This window comes from Plasmodium gallinaceum, assembly GCF_900005855.1.
Source record: "Plasmodium gallinaceum strain 8A genome assembly, contig: PGAL8A_v1_21, whole genome shotgun sequence".
Classification (NCBI taxonomy): Eukaryota; Apicomplexa; class Aconoidasida; order Haemosporida; family Plasmodiidae; genus Plasmodium; species Plasmodium gallinaceum.
The window spans coordinates 536321-550876 of NW_021628323.1; the positions used below are offsets into that span (position 1 = coordinate 536321).

At 16.9% G+C, this 14556-nt stretch overlaps 5 protein-coding genes across 5 annotated transcripts; 3 read left to right on the forward strand and 2 right to left on the reverse strand.

Annotated features, from left to right (window-relative positions):
• Nucleotides 1-729: 729 nt before the first annotated feature.
• On the forward strand, nt 730-1575 carry PGAL8A_00034300 (conserved Plasmodium protein, unknown function; the record flags this gene model as incomplete). The annotated part of the gene is made up of 1 exon (XM_028674344.1): nt 730-1575. One exon carries the CDS (start codon nt 730-732, stop codon nt 1573-1575), a length of 846 nt encoding a protein of 281 aa, XP_028530706.1.
• Nucleotides 1576-2258: 683 nt separating this feature from the next.
• Nucleotides 2259-3065, forward strand: PGAL8A_00034400 (conserved Plasmodium protein, unknown function; the record flags this gene model as incomplete). The annotated part of the gene is made up of 1 exon (XM_028674345.1): nt 2259-3065. The coding sequence occupies one exon, from the start codon at nt 2259-2261 to the stop codon at nt 3063-3065; it is 807 nt and encodes a 268-aa protein (XP_028530707.1).
• A 656-nt stretch (nt 3066-3721) lies between these two features.
• Nucleotides 3722-4676, reverse strand: PGAL8A_00034500 (conserved Plasmodium protein, unknown function; the record flags this gene model as incomplete). Its single annotated transcript, XM_028674346.1, has 3 exons — nt 3722-3786; nt 3879-4442; nt 4553-4676. 3 exons carry the CDS (start codon nt 4674-4676, stop codon nt 3722-3724), a joined length of 753 nt encoding a protein of 250 aa, XP_028530708.1.
• A 993-nt stretch (nt 4677-5669) lies between these two features.
• PGAL8A_00034600 (conserved Plasmodium protein, unknown function) lies at nt 5670-13160 on the forward strand (the record flags this gene model as incomplete). Its single annotated transcript, XM_028674347.1, has 4 exons — nt 5670-6647; nt 7013-12678; nt 12815-12893; nt 13119-13160. The coding sequence occupies 4 exons, from the start codon at nt 5670-5672 to the stop codon at nt 13158-13160; spliced, it is 6765 nt and encodes a 2254-aa protein (XP_028530709.1).
• Nucleotides 13161-13640: 480 nt separating this feature from the next.
• PNP (purine nucleoside phosphorylase, putative) lies at nt 13641-14378 on the reverse strand (the record flags this gene model as incomplete). The annotated part of the gene is made up of 1 exon (XM_028674348.1): nt 13641-14378. The coding sequence occupies one exon, from the start codon at nt 14376-14378 to the stop codon at nt 13641-13643; it is 738 nt and encodes a 245-aa protein (XP_028530710.1).
• Nucleotides 14379-14556: the final 178 nt, after the last annotated feature.

Genomic DNA, 14556 nt, shown 5'->3' on the forward strand with positions numbered 1-14556 from the left:
AAAAAAAAAAAAAAAAAAAAAATACAAAATTTAAGTTTATAAGTTTATAGATTTGTATAAATAAATATAAAATAGATAAAAGAAATAGATATAAATTATATTTTTTTAATAATAAATCTTTATTAATTATATTTTTATATTTATTGTTTTCTTCTTTTTATATGATACTGATGCTAATAGCATCTTGTAATTTTATAAAAGTTTTTTTCAATACTGAACCTTTTACATTATCAAAATTTATCAAGATTACAATAATAATTTCAAATATTGTAACAATTTATATTTTTACTATTTTAAATGACATTTTTTCTACTTTAATTATTTTTTAAAATTTAAAATATATAATGATAAAAAAAAAAAAAAAAAAAAATTATATAAACGGAAAATTTTTGTTTATCCCTTTTTAAAATTCTGAGAATATATAAATAAAATAACTGATTTTTTTTTTTTTTTTTTTTAAAAAACTACAAATCTATAAAGTGGCAGTAGCAATTTTATTCCTAATAATACATATTTTTATACAAAACTTTCAGTGTTTTTTTTTTTTTTTTTTTTATTAAATAGGTTACAACTATTGTTGATTTATATTTATTTTTTTTTTTTTGTGTAAATAATAATTATAAATAGTCTTTCATTTTTTATTTTTTTATTCGTAATTTTAATAAAATTATAAAATTTAAATAAATATCTTAGAGAAAAACAAATTTTACGTATAAAAAAAAATTTTAAATGAATATAAAAAAAAGTATTTGTAAATATTTAAATTTTTATTATATATTTATTAAAAGTGATCATAATAATAAGAAATTTCATTTTATAAGGGAAAACACAAAAATGACAACTATAAAACCAAACTATTTTATATGTATACCATTGAATAATGAAGTTATATGTAATGAATTAGTAAAAATACAAAATCATATAGTTATGAAATATGATAAGTTAAAAGAATGTTCAATAGAAAAAAACAAATTTCATATCTCTCTTTTAATTTTATATATTAAAAAATCACAAATAGAATTATCAAAAGAAGCTTTTCATGAAGCTATGGATGAAATAAAAAAGATAGAACATGAAAAAATTTTATTCGATAAATTAGACACATTTCGTAATGATGTTTTGTATTTAAGTCTAAAGGAAAGCAGTAATGATTATATTATCAATATGATCAATGTTTTGAAAAAATCATTTGAAAAAAGAGATATAAAAATAATATATAATAAAACAAAGAATAAAAATAATGAGAAGCAAAAAAAAAATGATAATAAAAATGAAATTAAAAATAATTTAGATAAAAGTGACATAAATAAAGATAATCCAATTAAGAATAACATAAATAAAAATAGTAATGATACTGAAAAAATTACTCCTCATTTAACTATAATGAAAAATTCTTATATGAAAAAGATTTATGTTAATAGAAAACCCCAAATTTTTGCCGATTATTATTCAGATTTCAATTTAACAAATTTATTAAAAGAACATTTTGTTGCTAATAAAATTCAATTTCTTGAAATGAATATAGATTCGTTTACATCTTATTATAAAATATTGTCTGAATGTAATCTTTTATAACTGGATGAATAAAAATATACAAAATATTTAATTGGAAATTTTGCACATATAAATATATTCCTTTATTAAAAAAATATTTCTATATTATTTCATAAATTCTATAAATATTAATTTCTATTTTTTATTTATTGAAAATAAAAAAGCAAATTAATAAAATGTTACAATTTTTGTTTTGTTTTTTTTTCTATTCTATTTCTATTTATTTGAAAAAATTGTATTAATAAAATAATACATTAATATATCTTTAGAAATATGTTTAAATGGTTAATTTATTTAATAGTATTTCAAGAAAAATTATATTTTATTTTTTTTTAATTAAAAATCATAAAAGAAATTAATATTTATATTTATTTTTAACTACAAAATTATGTAGAAAATTTTTTAAGTAATGCTAATATTTATATTCCTTTATATATATATGAAAAAATTTAAATAATGAGAATTATTTCTAAAAAAAAACAGTTTATTATGTGTATGTACATTTATTGTCCACTATGTTTTACTTAACATATGAAATGTTATCTATACTATTATGTAATTTTTTTTTAGAACAGATTTTTCTACTTATCTATTTTTTTTCTTTTTTTTTTTTTTTTTTAATATATTATTATATATAACGGAAATATTTATTATTTATAGCTATTTTTTTTTTTTTTTTTCTTTCTTTCTTTTTTTTAGTTGAAATGTTTTGGATATTTTTTCTTTTTTTTTTTTTTTTAAATAAAAAAGTGAATAATGAAAATGATATATCTGTAAAAGGAAGCTTAACAGTTTCTAATTTAAAGATATCATCAAAAGACAAGAGAGAAAGTGGAATATTATTCATGAATGATGAAATGGAATATAAATTAGGATTAAATACAAAAAATGAGTTGATAATTAGTAAAAAAAATAAGCCATTAATAAATATAGATGAACATGATAATTTAAATTTTTTTAATCCTGATTTAACAGTAAAATCATTAAATGTACATGGAGTTTTTAAAATTTTGAATATCAATCAATTTCAAATGATAGTGCATGAAGATTTTTCCAATTCTTCAAATACTAAAGGATGGATTGGAGAAAATTTTGATAGTTTTACATCCATATGTGGTGGCATAAATTTATTAGGTGGTTATGGAAAATTATCAAAAGGTAAAATTTATAAAATTTTTGAAAATATTCCAACACATACTCAAGTACGTATTAAATCAAATTTTCATTTTATTGATAATTGGAATAATCAAACAGCTTATATGAAAATAGGAAGAGATGAAAAAGAAGAATTTTTTTTTGTATGGACAGATAGTCATAGCCAATTGAATAAAGAAAACTCAATAAATATTTGTGGTAACTCAACTGGTGAATCGAAATTTTTTTCTTTAATTGATATAATTGTACCACATAATTCCAAAAAATTGATTGTTGAATTCGGAACTAATATTCAAAACCATGAACCAAATAATATCTCATGGGGAATCTCAAATTTTCAAATATATATCATATAAATATATATAATTTTTTTATATAAAAAAAAAAAAAAAGAAAAAAAAAATTTTTTAAATTATTTCACAAAAAAATAGAAGAAACTTGAATAAAAAAAAAAAAAAAAAAAAAAAAATTGGCATACATATATTTATTTATTCATTAAAAAGAATTATAAACAATATATGTACTTAAAAAAACAATTTTATAAAAAAAAATTTTTGTTTAAAAGAAATTATCAAACTCCTGAAAATTTTGCTTACACAAAATAAAAAAGAAAAATAATATGTACGAGAAATATTATTTGTTAAAAAAAAAAAAAAAACAAAAACAAAAAATATTAAGAAATTGATTTAAAAAGAAAATGTTTAAAAATATATGTTCACATATACTGTATTAATTTATACAAAAAAATAAGATACATTAATTGATACAAAAAAAAAAAAATAATGTAATAAATTTCATATATACATATATATATATATATATATATATATATATATGTTTTTCTTTGTTATAATAGTATCTTATTAAAATTTCTTCGAATGGTTCATAGAAGGTATTTGAGATAAAGACTTTTATATATATTTTCTTTTGTAAAATGAATAAAATTGCCATATATTTTATTGTCTTTTTATAATATTCAATAATAAAAAAAAGGATTTTTAAAAATTAAAGATTAATTTAATGGCTCAATTTTTAATTTTTTATTTCCAGCTCTTAATCTCGAACCAACATTTTCTCCTGAGTTGAAAAAAAAAAAAAAAAAAAAAAAAAAAAGTGAGTTATAAAATTTTAAGTTAGCTTCCAATAAAATTGAGTTTATAATATTATACCATCTAATACAAGAACTATTCTTCCTAATGAAACTGGATCAGTTAATTCTATTCTTTTCCATGCTTCATAAAATGCAGATGCTAAAATAGCTACTAAAGTCATAGTTGTAGTATTATAAACTGCTTGTGATTTTCCAGGAACATTTCTTAAAACTATTAAAATTTCATTTGTACATAAATTTAGTAAGCATTTTCTTGCTGCTCTTCTTAAATCTATTAATTTTAATGTATCTGGTAAAAAATTTTTAGAATTTGATGGTAAATCTTCTAAAAAATTTATCCACATATCTTCCTCTCTTTTCCATAATTTTACATTTAATTCCATTGTATCTTTTACAGAAAATTCTAACAATACTTGTAAAGAAGATAATGGAGTTCCTAATTGGCATGAAAATAACCATGGAGCTAATAAATTATCATCATGTTCAATTGTTTGGTGTATTTTTTTTTCTTCTTTTTTTTCTCTTAATTCATTATCAATTATATCACTAACTTCTAATTTTTCTAGTAATAGTAACATTTGTTTTTCTAATCTTATTATTCGCCTTTCTAAACGAAATCTATCTGCATTTTAAAAAAAAAAAAAAAAAGACAATAAAAATAAAAAATATTTTTAAAAGAAAAAAAAAATATTATTTGTAATGTATTTCCATCATGTCCTTCTTTTCTTTAACCTTTTTCTGAATTTTGTAGTTTATCATTTAATTCTTTTACAATAGTTAAGAGTGGATCATATTTAGTAACTATAAATGTTTGTAAATCACTATTAAAAAGAGCATTGTTTTGACTAGCAGTCATTTTAAAAAAAAAAAAAAAAGTTAAATTGTTTTAGAAAATTATTTTTCGTATACATGAATATATATTTTATTATCTTTTTTTTTTCTATTTTATACCTATAAAATTTATTTTATTTTAAATATTTATATTTTTATTATTTTATTTTAATTATTTTTTTTTTTTTTTTTTTATCTTTTTTGATACATTTAAAAGAAAGTAATATAAAAAAAAAAAAAAAAAAAAAATTCACTTCAAAAACTAAAATGAGAAGAGTTGTATTTTTTCATTTTAAAAAAAAAAAAAAAAAAAAAAAAAAAATGTATATTTTACATTGAATATATAAAAATTAATAAAAAAATTATTTTTATAATTTATAATTAAAAGTGTAATGCATAATTTTTATATAAAAATTACGCATATTTTATTTTTAAATTTAATTCATTAGAATAGATAAAAAAAAAAAATGTTAATTAAAATTATATTCTAGTATGATTTCTTTTTTATTTTATTGTTTTTTTTTTTTTTTTTTTTATATTATTCTTAATGTTTTATATCAATTATAATTTGATTTTCTAATAAAAAAAATATTCATTTATTTTATTTAGTTCAGAGGAATATTATTATTTTTTTTTATTTTATTTTTTTTTTTTTTAATGTTAATTCTTCAAATTATACAAAAAATTTTTTTTTTAATAAAATACAACTTCATTTTAATATTTAAGTATGACATAACTAAAGCAAAATTAAAATATTTTAAATGTATGTAAAAACTAATATATACAATTTTTAAATATATATATATATATATATATATTTATATCTCTATTCAATAATAAAATGAAAAAAAAAATGACATATATTAAAAATGTTAAGGATTTTATATTAAATATAAAAAAAACATAAAAAAAAAGGTTACGAATATATCGTTAAATTTTGTTTTTGCTGATTTAAGAAAAAAAAAAAAAAAAAAAAAAAAAAAAAAGAGAAGATATATCTTTTTATCCCTAGTAAAATATGATTGATTTAAAAATTGAAGAATTGAGAAATTCTAGTGAAATTGATCATTGTGAAAGTTGTAATTTATTAAATGAAAATAGTGTAGAATTAATTATTATAAAAAATAAAGATTTATATATTTATAAATTTGATAAAAAGAAAAAAAAAAATTATTTAATATATGAAACGAAATTAAATGGAAATGTTATAAAATTAGTTGTTTTAAAAAATGTCTTTTTAAATAAAAAGAGCAAATGTATTAGTGGAATTTTATTAATTTACAAAAATTTGCATTTTATCATTTATAAATATAACAAAAGTCTAAATACATTAGTTGTAATTTTAAAACATAATTTCACAAAGGAAATAAATTTTCAATCACTGTTTTATAATCTTCCACACTCAATTCATTATACCCACAAATATGAAAAAACAAAAAGAAGAAAAAAAAAAATAAATAAAAAGATAAAAAAAAATTACAAAATATCAGGTTGTTTTGATATTTTAAGTAAGAAGAAAAGAGAAAAAGACAAGAAAATTAATGTAATATATAAAAATAATAAGATATTAACTTCTGATAGTTCTATAGAAAAGTTTTATAATGATTATGATAATGAAAAAAAAAATCACGAAAACGAATTTTTAACAGATTTTACTAAAATATATGATAATCAAGAAAAAAATATTTTGAACAGATATTCTATGAATTTTAAAAGTAAAATAAAATCAAAAAAGATAAAGTCTAATTTTTGTGAATTTTGTATTACCTTTTCTTATGATTTTAAAACCATTTACACTATTTTTTATACTACTAGAAAAAGAAAAATTCAAGAAAAAATTATTAATAATGAAGTTAATATCAATTATTTTTCTTATGATTTGTATATAGATAATATTAGCAAAATTAACCTAGAAAATTTTTATAAAAATTTTGTTTTTATAAAAAAAATATTTTTTCATGATGATAATGCACATATATTAATTCAAAATGATGCAGTAAAAAAAATAAAATAAAATAAAATAAAATAATAAATAAAAAAATAATATATATATGTAATATATCTTTCTATAAATTTATTCATAATTATTGAAATAATTTAAATATACATATATTGAAGATTTTATTTAACTAATTATTTCTTGTTTTTTTTTTAAAAATTTTTAATTTATTACAAACCAAATATAATAGTATCCTATTTTTATTAAAAATTTTTTTTTTTTTTATTTAGAAAAATTATGATATATGTTTTACATGAATATATATTACATATAAGAATACATATTTATAGGTATATATATATTATTATTATTATTATTATTATTATTATATATATTTTTTTTTTTTTTTTTTTCCTTTTCAGATCAATATAGGTCATACAAAATTAGAAGAATTAAATTTAAAATTGTTAATTATAAAAATAGAAAAAGATAAATTTGACTTTGTTAATTTAATAAAAAGTTTACCTAATGATTTGTTAGATATTATTATAGTGAATAATATTCTTATATGTTTGTGTTATGATTATGTATATATTTTAAATTTAAATAATTATAAGAAAGTTGTTTATTTTTTTAATAAAAGTTGTTATATTAATAACATTTTTCATTTTTTAAAAAATAATTGTTTGTTTTATGATCATTCATATATAAATACGAATTTTAAATTATTTTATTTATACAATAAAAAAAACAAAATTTTTATCTTAAATAAATATTTTATAATTGAAGGAATAATTTCAAAAAATGTTAATGATTTAATAAATTTAATTAAGTGGGATATTACTTATACATTTAATTCTAATTTAAGTAAATCATCATTTTTTTCATTGGATAAAAATATTTATTTTTTATGTTGCTATGATGGATTAAATGGAAATTCGGATATTGATTTGCTAAAAAAAAGAGATAAAAAAAGATTAAAGATAACAAAAAAAAAAAGGAGTAAAAGAAAAAGAGTATCAATAAATATATTCTATCCTTTAAAAAAAAGTAGACATGATAATAAGTTTTCATTATGTGGAAATTCAGAAAATTTAAAAGAATCAGAAATACAAAATATAAAAAATAACGATTCAGTAGTATGTCAAAAAATTATAAAAGAAAATGAATTTATAAAAAAGGAGGAATTAACAAAAAATGATAAATTAATAAAGAAAAATAATGATAGTAAAGGTAAGAATTTTAGGAAAAATAATAATTTTTTATTTGATTTACTAAATTACTTAAATAAAAACATAAGTATAAATGAGTGTACAAAAGAGTTAAATAATAAAAAATATGATTTGTTATTTAAAAAATACAAAAAAAAAATAAAAATATTAGAAAATAATTTTTCGAAAATAAATGCACAGGGGATAATTGAGTATGTTTCTCCTTTATTTATTTTAAAAAAAAAAAAAAATAACAAAAATAAAAAATGTAAAAAAATTAAGAATTTAAAATTTTATTCAGTTGATAAAATTCAAGTTAAAGGACTAATAACAGATATATGCAAGTTAAACGAAGAAAATAATTCAATAAATAAAAGTATTTATTTTGCTGTTATTGGTAATAAGAAAAACAGTACAATACAAAAGGTATTTTTTGAAATCCCCTTAGTGCTAAAATTGAATACTTTTTTTTCAGATTTTAACATAAAAAGTGTTTGTTGTACAGATAAAAAAAACAATTCTATTTTTCAATATGTTATAATAAATTTAGAAGAAAAAGCAAAAATTGAAGAAGAAAATAACGAATTAAAAAATTTTAAATTAAATAATAATAATTTAAACAATGATGAATTAAAAGAGTCATTGGAGGAAAATGAACAGAATAAAAAAAATATTTTATTATGTATTAAAAATATTTCATTTTTAAAAAAAAATTATAAATGGTTAAATTGTGATTACCATGATGATAATAATTTAAAAACTATTCAATCAAGAGAATTTTTAGAAAAAATACATGAAGATGTTAAGAGTAACATTAATAAAAATTTATTAAATGATAATGTTAATGATATAAATTATTCAGATGAATATAACTTTTATGAGAAATGTTTTTCTACTCAAAAAAAAACAAAGGAAAAAATATTAAACAATGATTTGAATGATGATCAAATAAACAACTATAATGTTAATAAATACACGAAAGTTATTTATATGATTAAAGAAGAAAAAATGAATGAGGAAGATTTTTCCTTAAATTGCATTGAAAAAATAGAAAAATGTTTACTCTTTTTTAAGAATTCTAATTTTAATTATTTTAATAGTAGAGATGTACGAACATATTTAAAAAAGATATATATTCCATATATGATGTATCATCATGTTCATCAAAGCGAAACACACCATTTCAATGATGATAAAGAGTTTTTTTTTAAAAATTTAAGGGAAAATAACTTTAATATATATAGAGAAATGAAAAATAAAGAACGCAATTTAAAAAAAAAAATTTTGAAATTTTTTTTAATTGAAAAAGTTAAAAATACTTCATTAAATTTAAAGGAAAATTCTATAGGATTACTTAATTTTAAACAAATTCTAATTCAAGTGTGCAAAAATGAAATAAATTTATTTTTTAATAAAAACACATATATTTGTCTGAAAAACATAAATATACAAAATAATATAAAATCATGCAAATTAATAAAAGAATACCTCATTCTATTACATGAAAACAATAATTGTTCTATATTTTCATTTAATAATGATATAATAAATAATTTATTAAAAATAATTATAATGGTAACATCAGTTTATAATATATTCACGTTACATTGCTTATCATATGATAATAAAGAAGAAAATTTTGATATATTAAGTTTTGGTAAATTTTTAAAAAAAACATTGTTAAAAAATTGCTCTCTTTACGAAAAGGAAAACGTTGTAAATATATTTAAAATAAAAAACGTTTCCTTGCTTCATGATTTTGTAAAAAGTAAGAATGTTGACGTTGATAATTTTTTTACTTATCATACAAGCTTAAATAATATCCGTTGTATTTCTGTTATAAAAAAAAACAAAGAATGTTTTTTATGCTTTTTAGATAATTCAAATAACTCTTTTAATATATTTGATATAAAAAAAAAAAACTTAATTTTTCAAAGCAATTTTTTATTAAATGTACCAAAATATATTTATAATTCTTTAAGGAAGGAAAAAAATGATAAAAAAAAAAATATTGAAAAGGATAAAGAAAAATTGTATTTTTTGAATATATATAATAAGGAAAATATAATAAATATTTTATTTTTTAAACTGGATAAAGATTATATATTAATAATATTTTTAACAGGTAGACCAATATTAATATATAAGACATTCTTTTACATAAACAAATTTAGTAATTTAAAATTTAAAATAGTTATTCATAAGTATGTGCAACCTTTAATTAGTAATATACATTTTTTAAAAGAAGAAAATGATAAAAATATAAATAAGATGGTTATTATTTCTAGCAAAAATGAGGAATTAAATAATGGTTGTTATGTGTATGTGGATGAAAACAGTTTTATGTATTCAAAAATGAACAGAAAAAAAAAAAAACAAATATTTAATAAATGCAATAAAACATTAAATATAATAAAGAAAAAAACTATTAAAAATTGCATAATATTATACCCATACTTTGATATGAAGAAATTAATTTTAAATAATTATGATGATAAGAATATACAAGAAATGCTTTGTGAAAATTTAATAAAAAAATATAATACAAGCTTTCCAATTTTATTTTTATCAAGTTATAAAGGAAAATTATATATTCATAATTTAAATAAAGAGAAATTACAAAATTTGAGTAATGCAAATAATGAAAAAATATACAAGTTCAATAATATAACCGAAATTTTGAATGGATTAGGTGAAAATAAAAATGATAATGTCTTACATATGGATAATATTAAAGGAATAATAAAAATAGATAACAATGAATTTTTAAGTTTTTCTAATCATAATTTACATATGTTTAGTATAAATGATTATGAATATAAAAATGTCCATAATTATTATGATGAAACAAAAGAATCAAAAAATGATATGCTTCAATCGAAAAATAATAGCCTATTTTCAGAAAATTTATTTTATTGTAATAAAAATTTTTTGAAAATTAAAAATGAAATACTTTTTTTAAAAAAGCCTAAGGTGATAAATTTATCATTTAATGATGATCTTATATTAAAAAATTTTATTAATTATCCATATATTTATAAAATGTCTATATCTAAATTTGAATATATTTTAAAAAAATCAAAGAAAAAAAAGAAAAAGAAAATGAAAGAAATATTGCATAAAAATAATAATAAAGATATAGAAAAAGAAACATCAAATGAGATAAATTTTTCTGAAATTGAAAATAAAAATTTAAATAATAATTGTTGCATACAAAATAATGAACAGGATCAGTATCAAAAAAAGCAAAAATATAAGACAACTTTTGGAAAAGTTATATGCGTAATTTTTCGGATTAAATACGATGAATATTATTGTTTAAAAAAATTATTGAAAAAAAGAATAAATATTCAAAAAGATGAACTAAAGAATAATAGTTTATATAGAAATGAAGAAATACAATGTATTCCAAATGCTTACTTAGATGATTGTATTAATAATCAATATACACATAAAATAAAAAGTTTTTTATCCATTAATATAGGAGAAGAAACAAATGTACTGCAAGATGAGACTATAATAAGAAAAAATAATAAATTAATTCAATCAGTTAAAACACATACTAAATATTATAAATTACTATTATTCCATGAAAATAGTAAAAATGCTTATGGTTATTACATTTTTGAACATAGTGAAGAGATTCAATGTGTTTCTTTTGGATGTTTAAATAATAAAGAATACATATATGTTAGTACAAGTTTAAACATCAATGAAAGAATTGAAACACAAGGTAATATTTACGTACTCGATTTCAGTGATATATTTTTAAGATATAATGAAAATGATATCATGAAAAATTCAAATGGTGACATAAATAATGTGTATTTTAATAATATTGAAAGTAATAATAATAGTAAAGATGCAAATAATAGTAATGACGATTGTAATAGTAATTACAAATATGAAAATAAGAAAAATTCTGCACATAATAATGATAACTCTGAAATGATACACATAAGTAATGAAAATAATTTGAATGATGTAAAAAAAAAAGGAAAATTAATTGTATACTTAAAGAAAACATATAACAGTTCTGTAACTCAAATACACCCTTTTTACTTTTATAGTGATAATAATAATAGCAAAAATTATAAGAATAATATAAGAAGTGATAATATAGAAAATTATGACATAGAAGAGAAGTATAGAGATAATAATTTAAATAATTGGAATAATGGTAAAAATAATAATAATTGTTATTGTAATATTCTTCATTGCATTAATTCTAAATTGTATATTCATGAAATAAATGATAATGATTTCACAAAAGGTGCTTTTATTGATAATAATTTTTATATTAGTGATATAAAAATAGTGAAAAATTTTATCATAATTGCAGATTTGTATAAAGGCATATATATAAATATGTATAATTATGAACAACAACATGATAGTAGAAGTATTATATCCATATCTAAAAACTTTTACAGTCATAATTTAAATATATTATGTTGTCATTATGTTATTTATGATTCATATATTTCAATAATTGCAATGGACATATATAACAATTTCTTGATTTTTTCTTATAAAAATTATCAAGATATAGATAATCTATATATATTTAATTATTTTAATTTTAATAGAAGAATTATTAAATTTATAAATGCATTAAATAAAAATGATAAATCAAATTCTGTCTTATCTATTTCTAATGATGGTAGTATCCATTTATTTTATCCATTAAATAACAAATTATTTATTTTTTTTAAAGAAATATATAAAATTATAAAAAAATATATTTTTCCAAATTTAGCTTTAAATTTAAACACACATTTAAAACCAGATTTTTTTATTCAATCTATAATTTTGAATCTTCATAAAAGAACTGATAGTTTTTTAGTTAAAAATATATTATTTGATGACTTATTAAAGTAAAGAAAATAATATAAAGAATATATAAAAAAAAAAAATATATATATTTTTAATATTATTCCTTTGTATGTACAATTATGACAGTGTTATATTATATATATATACATAATGTATACATTTTTTTTTTTAATTCAGGCAAGTTCCTTTTTATTCTTCTGAAGTTTTATTTGAATTATTTTATAAAAAAACTAACTTACTTCAACATATAGCAATCGTAATGAAATAATATAAATTTGTCTTTTTTTTTTTTTTTCATTTTAATTTTTTTAAAAATTATGTATACATATTCATTTAATTTTTTGTTTAAATATAATTTTTTTGCTTTTTTAAAAGTGTTTATTTTATTTTTTTCATTATTATTAATTTTGTTAATAATTTTTATATATTTTTATTTTTTCTATTATTACATTTTTTTTTTTTTTTTTTTTTTTTTTTGTAGGGAGATTTTTTAAATGAGTTGTATTCAATAAGCCAAAAATAGCACATTATTATAATTAATATTAAAATATTAATAATTTTTTTTTTTTAATAATTATTGTTCTTGAAACATCTTTGAATTTAATTATTTCATTTTATTTCATTTTATTTTATTTTTTTTCTACTTAATATTTTAATTTTTTTAACTTTTATTACATTTCTTTTTTTTTTTTTTTTTTTAAATTAGAAATTTTTAATATACACCTTTGAACTTTTAAAAGTTTGTATACTTCACAATGAGTTTTTTAAATGTAATAAAAATGTTAAAATAAATAAAAATACTAATATATATTTTACATAGTAATTATTATGTATTTTATGAAAAATAAATGTTGTAATATTATGAATATTTTTTGCAAAGGGTTAAAAGAATATAAATAAAAAAAAAAAAAAATATTGTCAGCATAATTATGAATGCCATTATTTTCTTTTTAGAGATATTCATATTTTTTTAATATATTTTGGATTACTTTTTTTTTTGAGCTTATTTATATTTTGCAGCTAAACGTGCGCATGCTTCTAATGATATTTTAATCATTTTTTCTAATTTTTCAGGAATTAAATTATTATCAAAATCACCTTCATCCCATTTTAATGGACATCCATCAACAATAAAAATTCCTCCAGTTTTAATTTTTCTTAAACTTCCGATGACCATTAAAGTAGCTACTTCCATTTCTACAACAGCTACATTTGCTTTTGCATAATCTTCTAATCTTGAAGGAATAATTTTATTTGGGTAATATAAATCTGTAGATAAACTAATACCATTAAAAACATGTTCATTTAATTCTTCAGCGCATTTATTTAAGGTCTCATAAACTTCAAAATCTCCTACAGCAGGAAAATCTGCATGCACTAACAAATGAGAAACTCTATCTTCTCTAACAGCTGCATTACATATACATATGTCTCCTCTTTTCATTTCTTGTGGTTGAAGAGTCCCACAAGATCCTGCTCTTATTATAACTTTTGCCCCGTTTTGAATTAATTCTTCAAAACATATTGCACAACCAGAAGATCCTACACCATGACTTACACATAAAAATTTCTGACCTTTATAGTGACATTCAACACTCTTATATTCTCTGTTATAAGTCAAATCTACATAAGAATCACATAATAACTTCACTTTATCAACCCTACCAGGATCTCCCACAACTAAAATAACTGGGGTTGTTTGTTTTTCAGTTAATTTTATATGCCTTTGAGTATCTGTCATTTTATTCAAATATTTAAAGATATAATAAAGTGTTTATAATTTTTTTTTATTTCAAAGAAAAAAACAAAAAAAAAAAAAAAATAAAAATAAAAAATAGGATACCAATAAATAAATTGAATTCTATAAATGATAATTGAAGAAAAAAAACATAAACTTATATAAAAAAAAAAAATATTAA